Genomic DNA, 22982 nt, shown 5'->3' with positions numbered 1-22982 from the left:
TGGACTCAGGTTAAAACCAGCCCCTTGGATGGGCAGGGTAGAGAAACCTGCAGCTGGGTGGTATCACGGGAGCCAGCTGCCCTCAAGCAGCATGGTGCTGGGGGAGAGGCTCGTGGTCACCGCTCTGGCGCCCGCACCAGAGCCCCAGCGGGGATAGTCTCCTATGGCTAAAACTACAACATGTCTTGCAAGCATTTGTCTGGTATGGGGCTGACTTGACAGCAGCAGGCATGATGAGCGGACGTGTTTCTAAACCATTGCCCAGGCACTAGTTAGCCGCCTGATGTTGGTGCTAGCGTGTCAGGAGGGATGGTGCACAGTCTATATACACACACAGGTAGACCGTGGCCCCTGATAACCCCTGTGAAGGCCTCCTCCGCTTTTATCTAGCAGGGAAGCAGGTCCCTGCAACTGTGCCATCTCTGCCTGGTACAGCGATGCCTTTGGTGCCCAAACCCAAGTCCTGTCTTGCAGCGTGTGATACAAAAGGTCAGAAAGGAAATGGGGTAACCCTGAAACCTGCTCCTCAGCTTCTCGGTCTCCAGCATATGTTCTCTGCACTGGGCAGATGGCTGTGGGCTTTCCCTGGAGAAGAAGGGGTGGGAAATAAGTCCGTTTTGCTCCAAGTAGAGACCATGGCTGTGGGCAGATGGCCATGCATCCTGGGCGCTGCTGGCTGAAAGCTGTCCCTGCTTTCATCCCCAGGAGCGAGCAGGCTCAGTTGGCCCTGCACACAGCTCAGCCCAAGGGCTGCCTGCCCGGTATCCTGCTCTCCGAGCTCCAGGCACAGAGCAGGGCCACTCCAGTGCTGTGGCTGCTGTCCCTGGTGTCACAGTGACAGCAGGACAGGAAGCATGGCTGCCATCGCCAGTGCTGGTCCGCAGCAGCTGGCACGGTGGCATGGTGGGCAGGGCACAGATGTGACCGCCTTATGTAGTAGGGCTCGCCACGGCAAGGCAGAAACTCTTCCCATGGAGTGGAGGGTGCAGGCTGAAACATTTCCATCCAGCAACTGCCCAGTGCCAGCCCAGGGGGGACCAAGCCACTGCATGAGGTGCCACAGCTCAGGGCGTCCCCAGCAGCGGCGCTTGACCCCCACAGAGGCCGGTGGGATCACTGTGCAGCAGAAAAAAACCCCAAAGCTTTTCTGATCTCAGGTTTGGCTCAGGAGCTGCCAAGCAATGTTGGCGTCTCGTTGTCACCTGTGCCCGGAGCCCAAGCAGAGCGAGCCGCTGGTCCAGTGTGGGGTTACTGCTCGAACCGGTTGCTGTGACCCCAGGGATGCCAGCATCTTCAAGAGGAGAGGAGCAAACCACAGAGGTGGCTGGTCTCTGCTGGGCCCTGCATGGCTGCCCTTGTCCCGGGAGCGCTGCCGCTGCCTGTCCTGCTCTATTGGGACAGGCGGCTCCTGTCCTGTCTCTGTGTCTGAAGCATTTGTGTGTACACTGTGGCATCTATCCTCAGGTCCTGGGGCTGGCGGTCCCTGAGCAAAGTAAACTGCCTGGCTGTTTGATTGACATTTTCTTGGGGGGGGGAAAGTGATGGTTTCCTGCTGTACTGTGTGAATCTGCCGTTTACCATGAGTGTTCCCAGGTAAGTGTGTGTCCAGACAGAGGCTGTCTGGGGCACCGGGTTCCTCGGAGGCTTCCTGGCTGCCTCTGCAGCGCTGGGTTTATGCTGCCTGTCTGTGTGCCTTGCAGGCTCTGAAAAGGAAGCCGGACCTCTTCCTGTGTAGCAACCTGGATGTCAAAGCTGTGTTTCAGTGTGGTGAGTACCACGGGCATGGGCACGCACTCTAAATCGCTCTGCGGAGAAGCCAGCCTGCTTCTCCTGCAGAGCCAGGCACAGACCAGCCAAGAACTGGGGAAGCACAGGGCTGATTTGGGATGGCGTGCAGTGTTTCTGGCTGCTAACCTGAGCAATATCTACCTACCTGCAGGTGTCCTTTCACTCAAGTTCCCCGAGGCCCCAACTGTCAAAGCATCCTGTGGCTTTTTTGTGAGTATTGTGGCATCGTGCAGTCCCCTGAGCGCTGGGAGGGAAGGAGTGGGGCTGCAGGTTGGGCAAGGGTGCTGCAGCCTGGAGCCAGCTTTGGCACTGAGCGGTCTGGACTCTGTGTTGCAGACAGAACTGCTGCCCCGCTGCGGAGAGATCGCCCCAGTGGGACAGGTCGTGCATGAGAACGGGAAAGTGCTGCTGCAGGCAGTGCTGGAGGTGAGAGACGCCGGGACCGTGGGCTCCCCGGGCAGCTTTGGGCTCTATTCCTGAGCAGCACCCCTGCGGACCCAGGGGCAAAGAGCCAGGCAGCATGGGTGGGTGCACGCAGGGTGATGCCAGGGCTCAGTAGGGTCTGTCTGCTCTGTGACAGGGCATTGGTGGCCAGGCTTCCCGCAGCCTCATGGATCACTTCGCAGAAATCCTCTTTGCCTTGAACAAACACTGCTTCAGCTACCTGAGTGTCTGGATCAAGGAGGCCATGCAGCAGGATGGCTTCCCCTCGGCCCGTGTCAGCCCTGAGCAGAAGGAGACCTTCAGCCAGCAGATCCTTAGGTTCGTGCACCCTTCCTTGTGGTGGCTGTGCCCCACCTGCGGTGGGAATGACCCCTGCTCCTGCATGGCCTGGCGTGTCCCTCCCGATTCATGTTTGTCCCCTCCCTCTGTCTTAGCAGAGAGCGTGTGAACAAGCGGCGAGTGAAGGAGATGGTAAAGGAGTTCACCTTGCTGTGCCGAGGGCTGCATGGCACGGAGTACACAGCAGACTACTGAGCACCTGGCCAGGACCGTGGACAATTTGCCCAGACCAGCTCTTCCCCGCAAGGAAGTCCCCCCCTCCTCCCCACCCTGCTGCAGTACGGCTCATAGAATAACCCTCCACCTAGAATTAACCCACTCGGGACGCTCCTCAGCTAGATTTGGTGGCCGCATCTCGGTGTCAGCATCTTTGTTTCCCCCAGCATGCTCCCCCCTCGCAGGGGACAGGAGTGCCGGCTGCAGGAGGCAGCGACAGGGATGGGGGGAAGCCTGGGCAGGACTAACCCAGCACGGGCTGCCCCGCGCCTGGGCTACCAGCCCTTCTTTGGCACTTCCCCGTGGGTGCCCGTGCCCCGTGGCAGGGAGGCTGCCCCTGTGCCCGCAGCAGTGGCTGGCTGGGCAGGGGGGGGCTCACCCCTGCTCATTTGTATGTGTGTGGTTGGGAGGGGGGAGGCCCTGCACCTAATTATATTAAGAATATTTCTATGTTGTGGCTGTCATTATTGCGGTGCCTGGACTCTGTCTACCCCTTACCTCTGGGGAAGAGCCCGGCAGAGGGTGTTAAATCATGGTTGGGATGATTCAAAGAACTTCTGTCCCCCCAGCTTCGGGAGGGATGGCAAAAACCAGTCCCCCCCCCACTCACCATGCTCTCCTGCCTGGCATGGAGCAGAAATGGTCCTGCCCCACACGAGAGGGGCCAGACTCCATACCTGCCAAAAGCAGGGTCCACCCTGCAGCACAGGATGTCTGCACCCCACTCGTGTTCATCAGAGCAGGCAAGGGGCTTGCTCATGCTCGGAGCCCTCTCCCCTTTGCCTTAGTTCCCCAGCCCAGCCTGCGAACATGCTTTCATTTCTGGGGGTCCCAGTTCTGGTTTTCTGTTCTCTCGGGCTGGTTTTAGCTGACGCACAGGACTGCACTCCCCAAGTGGGCACCATGATCTGTGTTTTCACTCTGGGACACCTGGTATCACCCCTGTCTGCGCTCCTGAGTCCATGTTTTTTATGCTAGAAAACATTTCACTCACAAGTCCTTTTCAATTCAACTTTAGTTAGTTAGCAGCAGTAGCCCACAAAAGCCTCGAGTCCTGGTGCTGTTAGCTCCTGTGAAGCTATGACCTTTCCATGTAGGGCCAAAGCTGCCCTGGACTGGGGAGCCCTCGGAGGCCGGGTCTGGGCCAAGTACCTCTCCTGGCCCGGCTGCTGCCCCAGCCATGAACTCCAGGGTGCCACAGGCATCCCCGAACACACACCCAACTCCTGCTCTCCCACCGCGGCACTACTGGTCCAAGGCTGCAGCCAGTGTGGGGCCAGCAGGTGGCAGGTCCGGACCCTTGTGAGACCCTCACGGGTCCAACACTCAGTGGCAGGCAATGCCTGGGCCTCCACACGGCCCTGCTCCTGGCTGGGTGCCAATGCTGCTGCCGAATCAGGGTTGCTCACGCCCCTCATCCTCATAGGCAATGGCAATCCCTCGTCGGCCCGGCACAGCCTTGGAGACGGGCGTCTGCCCCAGCTGCTGCTCCAGGCCCCGCCAGCTGCGAGACTCCAGGAAGGAGGCTGGAAGGAGAGAGAAAGGGAATTGTTACCGGGAGCAGGGAGACGGCACTGCCCCTGTACCAGGGCTCAGCCCCACCATGAAAACAAATCACGAACCAGCAGGGCTGATTTCCGTGAGGGCCCACGTCTGGTCCCTGCAGGCCAGGGTGGTGCTGGTGGGCAGCTGGGAAGCCGGAGGATCGCAGAGCTGAGTGGCGCGCAGCTCCCCCGTGATCAGTGAGATGTCGGGAACAGCCTCCGCTGCAGGGATGGCCGGTGGGAGCTCAACGTGCGCGCAGGCACCTGTGGGGAAACGGTCACGTTAGCCTGGTGCTCGTGTCTATCCCCCAGCCGGTGCAGAGCTGGGGCAACCACAGCCTCCAGGCAGGGGAGCAGGGCAGGACACACCCCGGGAGGGTGTTGGGCAGCTGGTTTCCAGCTGTTACCTGGCAGCAGGTCTCGGAAATTGGTGAGGTAGTTCCCTGTCCATTCACGGGCTGGGTTACAGGCCAGCTCCAGCTCATATGGCGTCACAACGGGCCGGTAGAAGTCACTGGAGTCCAGCAGGGAGTTCTGAGCACAGGCTACCAGGACAAAGACGTCCACCTCCAGGAAGTTGGCCAGCTTGGCAGGGTTCGGCTTCCCCACAGCCAGCGTGTAGCTGCGCTTGCCGGCCCGGCGCAGAAGCTCCCGGAGGTGCTGCAGCACAGCCAAGTAGCCCACCACGCCAAGGGTGCCCACCAGGATGCCCACCACACGGGCGTCCCGGGCCCGCTCCACCAGGTAGAGGCGTCGCATCAGGGCCCGGTTGACATTGAGGGTCTCGTGGCGGCCGCAGCCTGTGGCAGGGTCAAAGGAGCTGAAGGGACAGCAGTTCCAGGTCAGCATGAAGCTGGTGAGGGCTAGGCCCTCGGCTCCCACGTAGAACATGGAGCAGTCCTGCAACCCTCCTGGTGCCTCCACCAGGAACTGGCGACCAAACTGCCGCACCTCCCCACGTGGCGTGGGGCCAGGAGGGTCCTCACACACCACCCTGGAGAAGACGATATTAGGGTACTCAGGGCACAACTGCTGCTCCAGCTCACCTGAAGGGAGAGAGCAGTGAGAACGAAACATGGCCGCAGGCCTGTCCTGCAGAAGGTGGGACAGCAGATCAGGAGAGAGGAAAGGACAGAAATCAAGGCTGGGGACTGACTGCCTGCTGCTGCCTGTGCCCCTGGCAGCTCTGCAGAGCTCTGAGCACTGCCAGAGACTCCCTCCCTGCCCCAGAGCACTCACCCATCGCATGGGCATAGACCACATCGTTCAGCACCACCACACGGCTCTGCCGGTTGGGGTAGAGCTCCCGGAAGGCCTCTGCGCAACGCCCGATGTCCAGGGGCTGCTGCCCGAAGATGTGCAGCACCGGTAGCTTTCCGCAGGGACTGAGGCAGGCTGGGCCGTAGTGCAGCACCGCCTCGGCACCCGCGTGCTCGGCGGCCACTTCGTCCACACAGCAGCTGCGGGGAGGACCCACTGTCAGACGGGCTCTGCGCCCCGCAGCTCTTCCTCCTCCCTGGCACCGCCGGCCCCAGCCCGGGCAGCTCCGGCCCTCGGCCCTGCCAGGGCCGTTCCGCCCCCACTCCTGCCCGCGGAGGAGCCCCGGGACACCCCCCGCGGCCCCACACCGACCTGCCGTACGTGGTGTCTCCTAGGACGTACATCTCGGCGCCCGTCGCCGCCTCCATCCGGGCCGCCACCGCCGCCGCGTCCGCCAGGAGCTCGTCGGGGAACTGGAGGGCGACCTGGGGGGTGACCAGGGGAGGCAGGCGGTGAGGCCGCGGGGAGGGGCGGCCCGCAGCCCCCGGCCCTGCTCCACCCCCGGCCCCGCTCACCTTGCGGAACCCGCCGCCCCGCACGAAGGCGGCGGCGCGGCCCATCTCGTAGAAGCCGTCGAGGTCCCCCCGCGGCGCCGCCGCCGGGCCCAGCTCCCGCCGCAGCGCGGCCTCCCCGTCGCTGCTGAAGGCCGTTGCCATGGCGCCGCGGGGTCGGAGGTCAGGCCCGCCACGCGGTACCCCTGCGCCCGCTTCCGGGCTGGGGCGCGGAGCCGGCCAATGAGAACTCCGCACCGCCCCCTCCCGTTCTCGGAAATCCCGCCCCTGATAGAGCGGGGCCTATCGCGCTTCACGGCAGGGCGGAGCGGGGAAGGGCAGCCAATGGCAAGAAGCGCTCGTCGCGGTGCGTTACGGTCTATGTAGTTCTCTGGCGGCTGTCAGGCCGGCCAGCCAATGAGCGGGCGCGGTGGAAGCGGTTACGCTCTTTCCGCTCGGGCGCTGCGGTTCCGCTCACGTGTCCCGCGCGGGTCAGGTGACGCGCTCCCGGCCGGCCCGCTCGCTCCGCTCCGTCCCGCGCCGCTGCCGCCATGACGGGGCTCGCGTTGCTCTACTCGGGGCTCGGCCTCGCCTTCTGGACCACGCTGCTGGGCGTCGGTCAGCGCCGGGACCGGGACCGGGACTGGGGGCGGAGGGGCTGGGGGTCACGGGGCCGGCAGAGGGGGCGGTGGGCGTGAGGGGGAGACCGGCGTTCGGGCTTGCGTCCGTGCTGGCTGCTCCCTTGCCGGAGGAGGGCTGGCGGGGGGGGTGTGTGTGCTGTGGCGTGGAAAAGGAAGGCGGGGGTTCGAGGGGGTGCAACGTTGTCGGTCGCCCGGTGCGCTGAGCTGCTCACGGGCAGAAGCAAGAGGGCTGGCCCGTGGCCTGCCATGGCACCGGGAGCGCTGCTGTGGGGCTCCTCAGCCTCGATGTTACTCCCCCCGGGTGCTTTGAGCTGCTCCCTCGGAGGGTTTGGAACCCCAGCAGCGCTGTGTAACCGTCAGCTGCCATTGGACGTGCAGCTTTCAGCGCTCGGAGCCTGTCCGGCTTGAGGAGTTGATTTGCTTATCTGTGTGTGTGAGAGCGGAAAGGTGCTGGTGCCAGTCAAGGGTTGTGTTTGGATTTGGCGGATCAGGGGAGGTGAAGGCAGGCGCCCGGTTTTTCAGATGGTGACAGTTGATGTCTCCTGGACGGAGGAGATCGCCCTCCTGCTTTGCCAAGCTGTGGCAGCATAAGGAAACGTGCAAGTTGGTCCGGATGATTGCAGAGCTGGTGCATGGTTATGTTGCAGCTTGTTGCAGCCCAGGCTCTGCTGCTGATGGCATTGGGCTCAGCAGCACTGAGGATGGATTTAATGCCCAAGAAGTAGTGGGAAGATTTTGTGCTGGAGCTGCTGGTTATTTCCTCTTTCAGCGCAGAGTGAAGTGACCGCGAGCCAGGCAGAGGCTAGGGAGACCTTGCGTCACCTCACCTCAGCGTTTGGGTGAGGGGAGAGACCGAGTCAGAAGTGAAGGGTGTCTCACTCCCTCGTGTTTCCAGGGCCTGATGAACCCAGTGCCAGGCCCAGGGCTGCCTTACTGGGCTTTCTGAATCATGTGGCTCACGCCAGTGCAGATGCATGCTGCAAACTTGAGACTGTCGGAAAATCTCGACAAACTGAGCCCAGATGCCCTTAACTTCCCTTGCCCTGTTGCAATCCCTTTTTGGGGAAGGCATGAGCAGGAAACGGTCTCACTCTGCGCAATGTTGTGGTGGTGCCTCTTTGTGCTTTCCCTCCTTGTCCTGAGCCCTGCTTTGGTGCTCCGGTCTTCTTGCCAGAAGCAAGAGGAGACTCTTTTCTGTCCTTCTGGCTGCAGGGCTGGGAGCCAGAGCTCACAGGAAAGCGTCCTTTGCCCTGTTTCTTTTGTATATGAATCCAAGGCTACACCTGCTCTTGAAGAGATGGAAGGTGCCCTGAGGATCTGCCCTGAGCTGGTTGTAGCTCTTCCTTACCACTCCTGGGGAGTGGGGGCAGCTGAGGCTGGCTGGGTTCAGTTTCTGCTCTGCCAGCCAAGCAGCAAAGCCAAAACACAAGTCACAGACCAGCCAGGCCCAGCACCATAGAGATCATCCCTGAAGGTTGCCAGGCGTGTGGGCTGGGATGTGGCCTGTGCTCCCTGGCTGTGGCGGCACCGTTCTTCATTTGCATGTGTTTCTGCAGGGAAGCGGGGCACCTCGATTCTGCGGGTGGGAGGAGTGACCAGCATTACCACTTCCCATTTCAGGGCTGGCTTGCCTGGCAGTGCTTGTATGTTCTCCCAGTACACAGGGTGCTGAGCCCCAAGTTGCACGCGGAGGTGTTTATCCCATAGGGACATCTCTGCTGTGAGGCTGGCGGGTCTCCCTACGCTGCAGCACTGAGGCCCTCCCATAGGATAAGTCCTCCTGCAGGTCTTGGTGATGGGCAGGGAGCGGCTCCTGCGACCTGGGGCACGCAGTCCTGCCCCCGTATTGCTGCCGGGCACATTGCTGGCTTGCCATCACCCTCTGCCTCCAGGCTGTGACTCTGGGGAGAAGGGAGCAGCGGGATGTGTGCAGTGACCTCTCTGCTGCTTTTAAGTATTTCAGAAGCCTCCACTTTCAACTTTTTCTCAGCCATACAGTGGGTCCGTGTCACACAGCCAGTGGCTCCAGTCAGTAGAGCCTGTCCCTTCCCCCGTTTATCTGGTGTGAAACAGACAGTGCCACACTGCCTGTGCTTATCTGTTCCTTAGGGCCAGGTCATCCTCTCTTTTCCAGCTGCACACCATGAGGCATGCAAAGAGCAAGTGTCTCTTCTGGTCTGCAGCCATGTTTCCTGCTCACAAGCTCAGAGCAAGGCTGGATTTTGGTGCGAGCACCTCTGCGTGTGCTTGGGCTGCACAGGGCTGCTGAGTGTGACTCCCAGCTGTGATTCAACAAGAGAGAGGAGCACTCGGGTACAGCAGGGCGAGCTGTCCTTGTAATCCCTCCCTAGAAAGGAAGGGCTTTTCTGGGTTTCTCAGGGCTGCGCTTTGGTGTCTCCTGCCTGTGTTGGAGTACAAATTTCTCTGGAAATAACTAACTCTGGGAGAAATGCTGAGGACGGCAGGCACATCTTGGAACGTCCACAGCCTTGGAGAGGGAGGTGCTGGGGGGCAGCTGCAGCTTCTGGTGTTGATGGGCTCCTGGTGAGCCGCACAGACCCTGGTGAGATGGTGACGGAGCAGCATGTGATGGTCAGCCAGGGCACACAGCATTGCTCCTCTCACCTCCCCTGTGAGAGAGAAGACCTCACAGATGGTCATCCGATGCCGTGGCTCTCCAGTGGAGGTGAACCATTGGATGTTGTGGATGGAGATGGTGCTGGGACAAAGGGCTGTGGGTTGCCCTTGAGCCCCTGTAGCCCAGCATGGCCTGTGCGTGCTCAGCAGGGTTAGGGAACAGAAAATGGGTGCAACAACCACCATAATCCTCTTCTAGGCAAAGACTGAGATGGGGTCTGGGAATATCACAAGTCTGGGCTGTCTGTCCTGCGATGATGTGGGAGCGCTGGGATCACTGGGATGGGACTTTGCGGGGGGGCACCCTGCCCCACAGCTCTACATGCCTGAGCCAGTCCTCCCAGTAACCCTCCTACATACTGTGCTGTGCCCTGGGGCCTCTGACCCGGGGCTTCGCAGGTAGGGGAGGAAATGGCAACACTGGGCTGGTAGCTGGTGCCTGTCTGAAGGTTCCCATGTCACTCTTGCTTTCCAGGGATCTGCTACACAATATTTGACCTGGGGTTCCGCTTTGATGTGGCCTGGTGAGTTCCCTGTAAATACCGGCATCCTCAGGACTGTGTGAGGAGGTGGGCAGTGTTAGTAGTGCCTGCAGGGAATAGCACTCGCTTTTGAGCGACGGGCAGTAGTCCCTGCATCGTAGAGCAGCAAGAGCTACAGTGAGCAGGGCCTCTGCTCCCCATGAGGTGGGATAGATGCAGCCCGTGTGGCTGGTTCCATATAGGGTCCTGGTGCAGCCATCACTGCCCTTCCCACCCCCTCTCCCAGCCCAGCCTTCACCTTCACAGTGAGGGTTTGGGAGGAAGGTCTTGGTCCATGCGGGTGAGGGTCCTGGGTTGCTGGCTGGCAGAGAGAGGCTCTGGTGTCCTACTGTCTGGCAATGCCCAACCCATCTTGGGCTGCATGATCGGGTAGGGGCGTACCTGTTTTGGGGCTGTGCCCCATGACTGGGGGGCGGGGGTCAGTCTGTGTGCTAATTCGGGGCACTTCTTTTCCAGGTTCCTGACGGAGACCTCACCCTTCATGTGGTCCAACCTGGGCATTGGCCTGGCCATCTCCCTATCCGTGGTGGGAGCTGCCTGGTGAGTGGGGCTAGCTCTTCAGCGGGCTCCTGCTGTCCCACCTCGGTAGCTGTGTACACACTGTGGTTTCCCCACAGCAGGGCAGGGGCAGAACAGCGTGTCCATGCAGGGGTGTGGAGCTCTGTGGGTCACCACAGCAGTGAGGCCAGGTTGCTGGGCTCCTGGGGGGGTCTAGGCAGACCACCTTGCAGCCTGCAATGGCAGTGGAGAGACAGGGATGTCCTTGGCTCTCTAGAAGCTGTACCCCTGAGTCCAGGCTGTGCAGTGGTGGCTCTTGTGCCCCAGCAGTTCTGTTGGTGTAGGTGGTGGAGCCTGGGACCACTTGTACCCTGGGGGTGGACAGGCTAAGTCTGCAGTGTCCCCCAGCTGCATGCCCAATTCTTTGCTCAGCTGGAAGATCCTGGTTTCCCTATTGAATCCTTCTGCGAGTGCCAGACCCTCCACCAACCACCCTTGTCTGCCACAGGGGGATTTACATCACAGGCTCCAGCATCATCGGTGGTGGAGTCAAAGCCCCTCGGATCAAAACCAAGAACCTGGTCAGGTAAGCACGGACCTGGGGTTAGTGCTCATGCTGTGCCTGAGCGGGGCAGGTCCCAGCCCAGTGCAGAGGCTCCTGTCTTGCCTCTAACTGGGCGCTGCTGGCAGACCGTTCCTCACTGACCTGCTGATGCTCTTTGCTTTCAAAACAAAGAGCCCTAAAGGAGCCAGAGCGCTGCTTTGAAGAGTCATTGCGTGATATCATGCAGTGAATGAGCCCAGTGTGCTCAAAACAAACACCCTGAGATCACACTTCCTGACCCAGGCGAGGGTTCCCCTGGCCAGACCTTGCACAGCCCTTCCCCGAAGGAGCAGAAGGGGGCTGGTGGAGGGCAGGGCTCCCTGGGCCTGCTTCCCACAGGGCCATCACAGCTTACTTCGGTGGCACAGCATGACCAGCACCCAGCTTTCATGTTTGGCAGCTCCCCCTTGTTTGAGAGGAAAACAGTGGGTAGGCTGGACTGCCTTTCTGCCCTTGGCGGCAGTGGGACAGGGTCAAATGAGACTGTGGGTGGCTGCTGGCTGGCTGGCTGGCTGGCTGGGCATGAAGTGGCGGGGGCTGCTTGGGGCGGGGCAGAGCCTGGGACACTGTGCTCAGACTTTGCTTTTCTCCCACAGCATCATTTTCTGCGAGGCTGTGGCCATTTACGGGATCATCATGGCAATCGTCATCAGTAACATGGCTGAGGTATGGGAGGACCTGGGCTGCCCTGCCAGCCTTGCGCCGGCCTCAGGGCTACGGTGGGGATGGGCAGCCGGGCATGGGCCAGTGTTATGAGCGGTGGCCCTGTGTGGACTTTGGACACTGTTGTGCCCCTGGGAGTCGCTGTGGTGATGGTCTGTGTGGTGGCCCCTGTCCACTTGGAAGAGTGGGTTGGGGGAGCATGCACAAGGCAGGTGTCATGAAGCCACCCAGGGACATGGAGTCAGGGACCAGTTCTGGCCAAAATGTGGCTGCCGTATCAGGGACAGGTACCTGTCCCAGAAACCAGGGACTTGCCACTAACCCAGGCCCTGTACTTTCCTTCTCTCAGCCTTTCTCTGCAGTCACTCCAGAGACGATTGGAGCCAGGAACTACCACGCAGGTAAGGACTGCTCGGTCCCTGGTGCCAGTCGGTGTGAGCATTGCCACACCCTCACCTCCGCCTTCTGACCGGCAGTGGCTTGCTGCAGGTGTCTGAAGGCCATATGACTCTTCTGCCAAAAAGCAGCTTTTTAGTTAACCTTCTCGAGGCCCTCCTGCACCCAGCTGTGCTGTGCTGCCCAGCAGCAGCACTGCTCCTCCCTCAGGTGGCAGCAGATTGCTGTCACCTCTGCTGGGCTGGCGCTGTGGGAGCTGGGGCACACCTTGGAGTGGTCCTGCTCCCCAGACAGGAGGATGTTGCTGGTGCTTGGCAGCTCTGGGTCTTCTGTCACCTCAAGGCAGAGCTGCTGCAGCATGGCTGGGGTGCAGGTAGAAGGGGTTTACCCCCTGCTCTTGCACTTTTCCTCTCTCACAGGTTTTTCCATGTTTGGGGCTGGCCTGACCGTGGGGTTATGCAATCTCTTCTGTGGGGTCTGTGTGGGCATCGTGGGCAGCGGGGCTGCCTTGGCTGATGCCCAGAACGCCAGCCTCTTTGTCAAGATCCTGATTGTGGAGATCTTTGGCAGTGCCATAGGGCTGTTTGGGGTCATCGTTGCTATCCTGCAGGTACCTTCCTCCTGGGGCTACCAGGCTTATGTGAGCACCAGATGCCTGTCACCCTGGGTGCTCTTCAGCTCCAGGGAGACACACCTGGGCTCCAGCACAATCCTCTGCATTGGGATGGGGAGGCTGCTCGCAAGGTTTGGGGTGGCACAGCTCTCCCCACAGCGTACCGTGCCTATTTGCAGCAGTGCGAACTCTTTTGATGGCCCCTCTGAGCAACTGTCACAGACGGTGTCACCTTGGGTGCAACCTGTGTGATGCTCATGTCTTATCGGTGGGGCTGATAAGCTGTCTGCAGCTTCTGGACTGTCCCGGGGTGCTTGGGTGGGACTGGGGTGCTGGGCTGGGGTTTGTGGGGCACGGCCTAACCTCTCTTCTTTATTTCTAGACATCTAAAGTAAAAATGGGCAACTGAGCCCTGTCGCACCCAGCCTGTTCCAGCCTGCCCCAAGAGGTGCTGTATATACTTATTTAATGTTTCTAGCCTTGATTGGGGCGGGAGCTGCCCGGCGGCGGGAGTGCGGCTGTGTAGAGCCCAGTCCTGCAGATCAGTCGGCCCCTCAGAAGAAACAAATTTGTGTGAATTCTGCCCCCAGCAGCCTGGGCCAGCCCGCGGGGCCCTGCTGCTGCTGCGTGTTCCCGGTGTGTGTAAAATCAACCACCAGTGCAATTCTGTGTCCGTGAAATAAATATGGTTCTCGTCCAAGGATGCAGCTCTTCCTCTGCCCTACGCATGCTGGGGAGGCTTGCAGAGAGCAAGTGCTGATTTGGGCTGACCCCTTGCTTGGAGATTCCCCTCTGTGCCTCTGGCAAAGCCCCTGTCCTGCCCCAGGATCCTGGTGGTGCCCTCCCTGTGTGGGGTTAACCCTGCTGCCTGCTCAGCCTGCAAGAGGCTGCCCTCTTGGGGCTGTGGGAACACTGGAGCTCTACTTTGCAGCCTGGAACAGGTAGGAGGCTACTGGAGCAGGCAGCAGGCAGCTCAGCGCTGCCTCTGCCAGGCTCCTGCCAGCACTGGTGCTGCCCCATGCGAGGCGTGCTGGAGGCACAGGCGCAAGCTGGTTTGGGCCTTTCGGCTCCCATCCAGGTAGTCTAATGCAGAGGGAGTGTACACCGTGTCCGTAGACCCATTGTGCAGCTGGGCAGCACCAGAAGGGCAAAGGAGCAAAGCTTTTGCCCCTCTGAAGGCTGTCCTCCAGCCAGCAGCTCCCTTGTGTGACTGTTGGTTGGGTGCTGCTGGGTGCTGGGGCTCTCCAGTCTGCAGTGCCCCTCTGTCCCAGGGAGGCCCTGGTAGAGGTCCCAGGGGTGGGGATGCTTTGTGCTGGCTTTGCTCCCCTCTCCCTGGCTGTGGGGAATACAGCGTGGAGAAGCCGGCTGTGGACAGCTGGGCCTGCAGCTCATCTGCTGCTTGGGGGAAGGGAAGAACAAGGTCCTGCTGCCTCCGCTCTGCAGAGAGCCTGGAGCCAATGCTTCTGCAGTCTGCTGTATCCAGCAGAAGGCCCTCATCCTGCTGTGCTGCCAGTACACCTTTGTAGGAGAAGGATTAATCCCCTGGTGCTGTTAGTGCTGCGTCAGAGCAGATGCATGCCTGGAGCTGCCCATCTCTCTTCCCATCAGGATGCAACAGGCTGGGGTAGCAGTGGGACTGCTGGAGCCAGGGAAGGGTTCATGCCTGCTGATTTTTTGCCCTTGGGCTAGGGCAGCTGCCTCTGCACGGCGCCTCTGAGCTCTGCCAGTCTCCTGGCTCCGCTCCGCATTATCCCGTGCATTTTGGGACAGCAGTGTGTTTCAGCCCTGGGTGTGGGAAGACTGCTGGGGCAAACCGAGCCACTGTTCCTGCTAGCTCTGCTGGATGTCCTCTAGGGCTGGAGGCTGCGACAGGAGCTCCGTGTGCCCCACGTAACAGCAGGGACACAAGCTGGGCCCTGCTCCCTCAGAAGAAAGGGTGTCAGGTGTGGGCAGAGTTTTGCCTGTCCTGCACGAGGGCTGTACCCTTGTCCTCTCGCATTGCTGCTGCTGCAGGCCAGAGGCAGCTGAAGCCCCTGGGAGCTGCAGGGCCATCTCGTTGGACCCATGCTGAACTCATGGGGCTGCATTCAGGAAGGAGATGCCTGGGCTTGGAGAACCTGCACTGGTGGTAGAGAAGCTGTTCTATGGGTTAATCATCTTCCTGGTTAACAGCTGTCTTGAAAGACTCACCCACTTGTCTTTCGGGGATGGGTCTTGCCCCGCCCTGCCTTGGCTTGATAGAAATCTATCCACTGTCAGAAATCTCCCTCTGCTAGGTGCTTTTCTGCCCTCCAAATCCGGCCTGTGTGTATCACAGCTTTGGCCGGGGAACGGGCTCCGGACTTGCTCACAGGCCCCTCGTGAGGACATGAGACCCACCAGGGCTGGTCTCACGGTGGCCCACGGCCTGCCTCCTGCAGCCAGTGGTGGTGAGGTGAGCGTGCCCTGCGCTTCCTTGTTCTAGGTGCGTCTGCTTGGGTTCTAGGACTTGGCTGTGCTAAATACCTGCTGCTCAAGCATGGAGAAGGAGCTTAAGCAGGGCTCCGGCATCTTGCACCTTGTCTCATTTAGGAGCAGCAGGAGTTGGAAGATGATCTGGTGACTGCGTGTAAGTACTCACGGGGGAAATGCTACCTGCCGAAGAGCGGAACTGAGAGCTGGAGGCAGAAGTTGGACAGCTTTCAGGAGGGCTCGCTTGCAGGGCTGGAGCAGGGCTGGGCTGGTTGGGTCCTGCTATATTGTTATTTTCTGAAGGGAGCTGCTGTGGGGAAGAGGGAAAGCCCTCGCTTGGGTTGAGCGGCCAGGCATGGGGCACGAGGAGGGGCTTCGGGGGACAGGGGCTCCTCAAAACGGGCACAAATGCTGACAAGAAGGGAGAGGCTGCAGACGGTGCAAAAATTACTCGTGGTGGGACCAGCCCGAGATCTTCCGCTGATGCCGTTGTGTTAGGGAAAGTGAAATTCTCGGTGTTTCCTAGCAATGAAACGTGGAAAGGGGGGGGGGGGGAGGCGGAAAGGAGCCACAAATAGGTTGCGACGGGTGCTGAGCCAGCACCAACGCTCGGGGACGCGGGATTCGCCCTGAGTGGGTCCGTGAAAGCGCTGCCCGAAACGCGGCGGGAGGGAGGGGAGACAGAAACACGGAGTGACCCCGTCCCTGTGTCGCCGGGGGGGTGCTCGGAGGGTTCCCGGTGCCGCGCTCGGCGCTCGCGAGGGCTGAACGTCTCGGGGTGGGGGCAGCGAGCACCCCGGGGCGGGGGGGGTGTCCGCATCCGTGGGGTCCCGGTCCCCGCGGGGCTGCCCTCGCCCGGCGGCAGCGCGGTCCCGGAGCGCGGGGCGGGCGGTCGGCGGCGGCCCCGCCCGGTGCGGCGGCGGCGGCGGGCGGAGCCGGCGTGCGGGCGCGGCCCCGTCTCCCTGCGGCTCTCGGTGGTGCGGCGGCCCGGCCGGCAGGGCCCCCCCCGCAGCCCCGGGCATGGGAGCCCGCGGGCCGGCGGCCGGGGCTGGAGGAGGAAGAAGAGGAAGAGAAGGAGGAGGCGGCGGGGGTCGCTGACCGGCGCCGGGGCGGCGCGGCAGCCCCGAGGCCGCGGTGAGTGGGGCGGCGCGGACAGGCCTGGCCGGGTGGGGGAGGCCCGGGAGGCGACCCGGGGGACGCGATTCCGGTCACTTCTGGGTGGCACCGCCCCGGCTGGGGAAAAAAGCCTCTTTTTGAGGTTGTTTCTCGGTTTTTTAATAAGTTTTTCTGTGTGTTGGGGTCTGGGAAATATTGGGAGGGGGGTGTGTGCCGAATGTGCCCCCTCGCCCTGCTGTTGGCCGGGAGGAGGGAGGCGCGGGGGGGAACCGTCGGTTCCCCCCCGCGCCTCCCTCCTCCCGGCCCAGGGATGTCCTGCGGGAAGAAGGATAGAGCCCATAGGGACAAGCATCCCCTCCAAAACGAGCATCACCAGCCCCATGGCACTGGGGTGAATCCCTGGGGACAGGCTCCCCAGCCCCACGTTTGCTTTCGGCCTCTCGCACCCTGCGAAGGTGCTGGGGTGGGGGGAGATGACATCATATTTTGTAGCCCCCCGCTTAAGCGGGTGTTTTTAAGCCCACTCACGTTCGTGGCATCCTGTGGCCGCCGTTCGATGGAGTGCTTCGCTTTTGTTCCTGTCGAGCATCACTCTCTACTCGCTTTGCGGACCGCCCTGCTAAAGGGTCCCTAAAACCCGCTCTTATTTTTCCCTAGCGCCTACCTCACTGCCTGGCTGTCCAGACACCGCTGCTCCATGTGCTGCCTGCTGCAAGGATTTTTGGGGAGGGTTTTTGGCAAGCACTGGGGGCAGGCAGGTCCCTACGTCAAGGGCTGTGCTGGGTGACAGGGCACCATGACTTTGAGAAGGTTTGGGAGATAATGGCAAAGCTGGCTTTTCTCCAGAGGGTCACTTTCTAGAAAAAAGTCTGGGTGAGGGGTTGGGGTGCTGGCGCGTGCCAGGAGACCCCTGCCCGTGGGGACCCCACTCTGCATCCTGCAGAGAGAGAGGGTGGACACAGTTGGGGCATTGGGCCCAGAGTCTTTTCCAGTACCTCCCTGCCTGCGGTGGGCTCCTGCCTGTACCCTGCTGCCTGCCGGGGTCAGCCCTGGGGCTGGGAGAGGGCAGCCGGAGTGGGGTTGGGCGGGGGGTCCTGCTTCGCACCCCGGCTCCGATCCCCGCTCCCGGCCAGTGCTGCCGTCACTGCCGGCTCCAGTGCCCTGCGGCTCCCCGGGGGGCCCCACTGGCCAGGGCTGGCAGCTGCCGGTGGGCTGGCCCCAAGCCCTGGGCCAGTTGCCAGCACCCTCGGGTCCTAGCTGCGCTCCTGCCAGGGGGTCCTGCTGCAGTTCCCTGGCCGTCAGGGTCCCCCAGGGGTCCCTGCAGTGGCACTGGCCTGTCCCAGGGTCCCCAGGGCCTTGCGAACGCCCATGCTTGTCCCATGCGGTTGCCTTGCCCTGTCCTAGCAGCTTCCCTGAGAGCGGGGACTGGGGCAGGGACCAGGGCAGGTACTGGGGTGGACGGCCATGCTGCAGGCCGAGCCCCAGCAGTGGCGGGGCTGGGAAGGGATGGACAGTTTGGCTCAGCTGGGGCTCTCTGGTGACTCTCCCAGCTGCCTTCCCGGCAGGGCTCTGGCCCAGCTCCAGGTGTCATGTGCGAGATAAGGGGACCCTGGCTCCCGGCGGCTCCTGCCGTCCTGGGGAACTTCACCACCAGCAGCAGGAGGAGAGATGACCCATGCTGCTGGCTGTAAGCTGGACCCCCCTGGACATGGCTGAGACCCCCACCCCAGGGGCCGGGATGTCCTGCTCGGCTCCACTCGGTGTCTGCCGCGCAGCTGCTCGCCCCGCAGGGCGCCCCGAGGAGGGCCCCCGACAGCATGGTGCTCGCATCGGTGCTACTGCGGGAAGGGCGGGATGGGGAGCAGGGAAATGGGGTGCCTCAGAAAGGGTTTGCTGGTGGGGGGACCCACAGTGCCCTTGGGATGCCCTAAACTGGCTGTGTTTTTGGAGAGCATGACCTTCTCCAAGGGGCCAGCTTCCACAGAGGCTCTTTGCAGCACCTGTGGGGGCATCCCCGTCCCCTGCTGGGGGAGTGATGGGGACGGGGAGTGGGTCTGGCCTGGTCTTGGCCTTGGAAAGCAGGGAGGAGACTTGCTGCGTGGGGCTGGGGACCTCCTGCGTCTTCAGGGCTGTGCCTTCAGAGAAGGGGTCCGAGCGCAGCATCCACCCCAGGGTGCTCTCTGGCATACCGATGTGCAAGCCCATCACCTCTGCATCAGGCCTGCGCTGCTCCCACTGCCCCAGTGTTGTTCGGGCTGGGGCTGGGGGCTCAGGCTCGCAGTGTCCTGAGCATGGGGTATCTTGGCAGGATCGGGACTGTGGCTGGAGCCGCCCCCCTGCCCCGCTGAGCGCACATGTCTGCCTGCCCGTGCCCGGAAGATGACCAGGCTGCTCTTGGGGGTGACCCTGGAAAGGATTTGCAAGGCCGTGCTGCTGCTCTGCCTGCTCCACTTCGTCATCATCATGATCCTCTACTTCGATGTCTATGCGCAGCACCTGGACTTCTTCAGCCGCTTCAACGCCAGGAATGCCTCGCGCGCCCACCCCTTCTCCAACTCCTCCCGCCCCAACAGCACCGTCCCCAGCTATGGGCCAGCCGGCGCTGAGGCCCCGTCCCCCAGCGCCAAGCCCAGCATCAACCAGTCTGCCACCGAGAAGCCCTTGCAGCCCTGCCAGGAGACACCTCCCGGCTTGGGTGAGACATGTGGAGTGAGCGGGGGGGGGGAATTGGGCTCTGGCTCCGAGCGTGGGGCTGAGGTGGGTGCCCGTGGGTGGCATCCTCGTCCCGTGGGCCCTGGGCATGGCTTCCTGGTGGTCCCCAGGCATGGAGCAATGGAGAAACCCCAGCCTGGAACTGGTAGCAGGACAGCTGGTTTCAGGTTTTGTTAGCGGCTTGACCAGTCTCTCTGGCCCTGTTTGGGAAAGGTTTTGGGCGTCCTCTGCCCTCGGCAGTGCCAGTCCCCCTTGCAGGTCCCCCTTGCTGTTTGCTCTGCCAGCCTGGCCGGGAGCGGCGGGTGACCATGACCCTGACCATGTCCCGTCCTGCGGGCATCACCCTGCCCTCCCTTTTGCAGTTGGGCGCCTGCTTATCGAGTTCAGCTCTCCCATGAGCATGGAGCGGGTGCAGCGGGAGAACCCCGACGTGCGCCAGGGTGGCAAGTACACCCCCCCCGACTGCCTGCCCCGGCAGAAGGTGGCCATCCTCATCCCCTTCCGGCACCGCGAGCACCACCTCAAGTACTGGCTGCACTACCTGCACCCCATCCTGCGCCGGCAGAAGGTGGCTTATGGCATCTACATCATCAACCAGGTGAGGCGGGGCAGGGGCGAGGGCATGGCAGGGCCACGGTGGGCAGGCAGGCATCGCTGAGCTCTGCCTTGCAGTTTGGCGAGGACACCTTCAACCGGGCCAAGCTGCTCAATGTGGGGTTCCTGGAGGCGCTCAAGGACGACGAGGAGTATGACTGCTTCATCTTCAGCGACGTGGACCTCATCCCCATGGACGACCGCAACCTCTATCGCTGCTACGAGCAGCCGCGGCACTTTGCCGTTGGCATGGACAAGTTTGGGTTCAGGTGGGTGCCCTGAGGGCCTGGGGCGTTTCCATCTGGGCAGGGCTGGGGTGGCCTTGCTGGGATGACACCAGGGGCACCAACCTTGGTTGTCACCTGGGGCAGTTGCTGGCTCAAATTGTGGACATGGGATGGGAGAGGGCACAGAGCCCTGGGTAGGAGGGTGACATGGGGGAGGGCTGGTGCTTGTCCCTGGGGATCCCCGTGGGGCTGAACCCCATCCTTGCCTGTCCCTGGGGCTGACCTGTTTGCTGTCAACCTGCAGGCTGCCCTATGCCGGCTACTTCGGTGGCGTCTCTGGGCTGAGCAAGTCCCAGTTCCTGAAGATCAACGGCTTTCCCAACGAGTACTGGGGCTGGGGAGGAGAGGACGATGACATCTTTAACCGGTAGGTGCCAACCCCCTGCCAGCACCGGCTGGTTCGGGTGTGCTGGGGGCTCCCTGCTGAGCACCGACCCGGCACCCTCACCAGCGCCAGGGCTCCCGGTTTTGCAGGGGACGTGCACAGGGCATGCCACATGGCGGCGAGGAATTTAATTACCCTCCAACTTGAGGATTGCTGACGCTCATGGATAGAACTGGACCCTCCCAGGGTGTTGGGGGACTGTGGAGCACCCACGTGCCTTCCCTGTGGCCAAACCCCGCTGGCGCGGTGGGGCCCAGCTCCTTCCCGCCGCGGTATGAGCTGCGCCAGCAGGGCAGCGCGCCTGCGGGCTCTGCTCCAGGCCAGGGCTGGGATGCTAAACTTGGAAGCATCCAGGGCTGGGATGCAAAACTTGGAAGCGTCTTGGTGGCGGCTGTGCAGCAGCCAAACAGGCATTTCTGCCGGCAGCCGGCAGGCTGCAGCACAGCCACATGCAGAGCTGGAGCCGAATCCCCCCCGCATGCACCCCACATTGGGTGCTGGAGCCGGACGGCTGCTGCCTCATCTCCCACGGTTTTCCCCCGGGCGCTGCCAAGAGGAGAAACGCATGGCCAGTGGTGCACAGCCAGCTCGTAATGGCCAGGCGAGCAAAACACCCCTCGCAGGTGCCACAGGCAGGGTGGCACAGTTGCGGTTTCCATCCAGGGTGGGCTCAGAGTGGGGAACAAGCAGCGTGTGAAGCTCTGGGAGAGCTTCAGGCAGCCCTTAACATGTGGGGAGGGCCCCAAGGGAAGGGCTGGGCACCGGCATTTGGAGAATGTAAAGGGCAGGGGCTGCGGAGGGAGGGACGGACGGATAGCAGCGTGTGCTCGGTGCAGGCTGACCGCAGCTGCTGGCCTGCAGAGCTGGAGGTTGCCAGGCAGGAGCGGTGCTTGGGGCACGCGGCACCCTCAGTTGTGGCACTGGCCCAGCCGTGGTCTGGCTTTGCTCATCTTGGCTTGGCACAGCCCTGTTTCACCAGGGACAGGTTTATTTGGGCTGGGGGCTGACTCGGGAGGTCTCTGGGCTGGGGAATATCCCACCCTGGTGCTCTCACACTGATCCCCGCCCTGCTCCTGGCCCCCAGCATCTCCCTGAACGGCATGAAGGTATCAAGGCCCGACATCCGCATCGGGAGATACCGCATGATCAAGCACGAACGCGACAAACACAACGAGCCCAACCCGCAGAGGTGAGTGAGCCGCAGGGACCGGGGCAGCCGGGACGCTGGGCTATCGCTGGGCCTTCTCCGGCTGCTGGCTCCACTGCTCTGCTCGCCCCCTCGGAGGCCTGGCACCATGGCAAGCCCCCGGCCCCCCCTCGCCTCATCCCACTCCCCTTTCCACCAGATTCACCAAGATTCAGAACACCAAAATGACGATGAAGCGGGATGGGATCAGCTCGCTGCAGTACCGGCTGGTGGAGGTCTCGCGCCAGCCCATGTACACCAACATCACGGTGGAGATTGGCAGGCCGCCCCCCCGCCTGGCCCGGGGCTAGTGCTCACGCCGCCGGCAGAGCCGCCGGGAGCCAGCTCTGTGTCCAGGCTGGCTGGGCACAGCGGGTTTTGCCCCAGCTCGAGAGCCAGGACTGGATGGGGATGTTTTCTGCCTACTCTGCTGCCTTCCAGAGACGGCTGCCCCCCAGCCCGCCCCTCGGTCCCCAGGATTTCTCTGTCCCCCCTGTCCCCACGAGTGTGTTTGCAGGACCCCCGCCCCATACTCGGTGTGTTGGCGGACGAGCCCGGCTGCCCCATGTGTGGCTCCCGGCAGAAAGGGAGGGGGCAGCCCCAGCCCTGGCGAGGAGCCCCCTGCCCATGCCAGCTGCTGCCTGCACCCTGGGCAGGGAGGGTGAGATCCTGCTGCTCTGGAAGAGCTGGGGGGGGTCCCCACCAGTGCTGCAAGAAGCGGGGTGCAGGCTTCCCCCTTCGCCAGCGCTGGAGCCGCTGCTGCCCTGGCCGGGGGTGGGAGCAGCCCAGGCCCCTCCGAGCAGGCAGGACGGTGCCGCCCCAGCTGGGTGCTGCCTGCACTGCTGGGCACACAGACGTGGCTCGCTGTCTTCCTCTGCTTTAGTCTGGTGCTTAGAGCCGGGCCCCGTCTCAGCTCTGCTAAACAGGGACCTCGGGTTAGCGAACGCCCCTCGCTGTGCCTCAGTTTCCCCAGGGCTGGGGGGTGGCAGCCATATGCCATCCCCCCGCCAAAGGCAGATGCTGCGTGCGTGTGCAGACCCTGCCTGTGCCTGCCCTCACCTGCCCTCCCCGCTTTGGGGGGGATGGGGCTCATTTGAACCCCCTCAGCCCCTCTTGGCAGAGGCTGGCGGGGGGGCTGCACCACAGCTCCCTCCAGCGGTGGGTGCCCCACAGGCGGCTTGGGGGCCATCGAGGTCTCCCTTTTCTCTGGCTTTCCCCCTCCAGGCCTGGGGCAGAGGAGCTGCAGGCAGGAGAGGCTGGGGCCGTGCAGGGCGGGCGCCCCGTGCCCCTCCATGGGACTGGGAGCCCCGGCACCCCCCCACACCCCGCGGGGGGCAGGGAGCAGTGGGGTTGGGAGCAGGGCAGCACGCCAGGGCGGGGGGGCACCGGCGACTTTTGTACATTTGAATGTCTGACCCTTTTTTTCAGCGTACGTTGAATGCAGCGTTCGGTCGTAGAGACCGGGGTTTTTGTATTTAATAAAAGTTTCAAAAGTTTGCGGGCCCAGGTTCGGGG

The 22982-nt window shown here is 62.4% G+C and overlaps 4 protein-coding genes across 5 annotated transcripts in view; 3 read left to right on the top strand and 1 right to left on the bottom strand.

The window, feature by feature from the left end:
- IPO13 (importin 13) overlaps window positions 1-3237 on the top strand; it is a 32676-nt gene extending 29439 nt beyond the window's left edge. The window contains exons 16-20 of one of the 2 annotated variants that reach the window (XM_069788919.1): window positions 1701-1767; window positions 1940-1998; window positions 2125-2214; window positions 2369-2550; window positions 2667-3237. In XM_069788919.1, coding sequence (XP_069645020.1) covers window positions 1701-1767; window positions 1940-1998; window positions 2125-2214; window positions 2369-2550; window positions 2667-2766 — 498 coding nt within the window. In that variant the 3' untranslated portion in view covers window positions 2767-3237. The remainder of the gene's footprint in view (window positions 1-1700; window positions 1768-1939; window positions 1999-2124; window positions 2215-2368; window positions 2551-2666) is intronic. The other variant, XM_069788920.1, reaches the window with a different exon arrangement.
- A 504-nt stretch (window positions 3238-3741) lies between these two features.
- On the bottom strand, window positions 3742-6349 carry DPH2 (diphthamide biosynthesis 2). Its single transcript, XM_069788921.1, has 6 exons — window positions 6167-6349; window positions 5964-6076; window positions 5571-5791; window positions 4739-5377; window positions 4410-4595; window positions 3742-4313 (listed from the first exon to the last, which is right to left on the bottom strand). The coding sequence occupies exons 1-6, from the start codon at window positions 6305-6307 to the stop codon at window positions 4183-4185; spliced, it is 1431 nt and encodes a 476-aa protein (XP_069645022.1). The 5' UTR covers window positions 6308-6349; the 3' UTR covers window positions 3742-4182.
- A 260-nt stretch (window positions 6350-6609) lies between these two features.
- ATP6V0B (ATPase H+ transporting V0 subunit b) lies at window positions 6610-13436 on the top strand. The gene is made up of 8 exons (XM_069788922.1): window positions 6610-6760; window positions 9896-9944; window positions 10419-10502; window positions 10969-11046; window positions 11661-11730; window positions 12077-12128; window positions 12543-12733; window positions 13119-13436. The coding sequence occupies exons 1-8, from the start codon at window positions 6694-6696 to the stop codon at window positions 13143-13145; spliced, it is 618 nt and encodes a 205-aa protein (XP_069645023.1). The 5' UTR covers window positions 6610-6693; the 3' UTR covers window positions 13146-13436.
- A 2686-nt stretch (window positions 13437-16122) lies between these two features.
- B4GALT2 (beta-1,4-galactosyltransferase 2) lies at window positions 16123-22963 on the top strand. Its single transcript, XM_069788915.1, has 7 exons — window positions 16123-16321; window positions 18612-18998; window positions 19378-19613; window positions 19688-19878; window positions 20141-20263; window positions 21366-21470; window positions 21628-22963. The coding sequence occupies exons 2-7, from the start codon at window positions 18683-18685 to the stop codon at window positions 21776-21778; spliced, it is 1122 nt and encodes a 373-aa protein (XP_069645016.1). The 5' UTR covers window positions 16123-16321; window positions 18612-18682; the 3' UTR covers window positions 21779-22963.
- Window positions 22964-22982: the final 19 nt, after the last annotated feature.

Source organism: Haliaeetus albicilla, chromosome 8 (genome assembly GCF_947461875.1).
Source record: "Haliaeetus albicilla chromosome 8, bHalAlb1.1, whole genome shotgun sequence".
Taxonomy (NCBI): domain Eukaryota; kingdom Metazoa; phylum Chordata; class Aves; order Accipitriformes; family Accipitridae; genus Haliaeetus; species Haliaeetus albicilla.
Note: the sequence above shows the minus strand (reverse complement) of the source record. Positions and strands in the feature narration are given on the sequence as shown.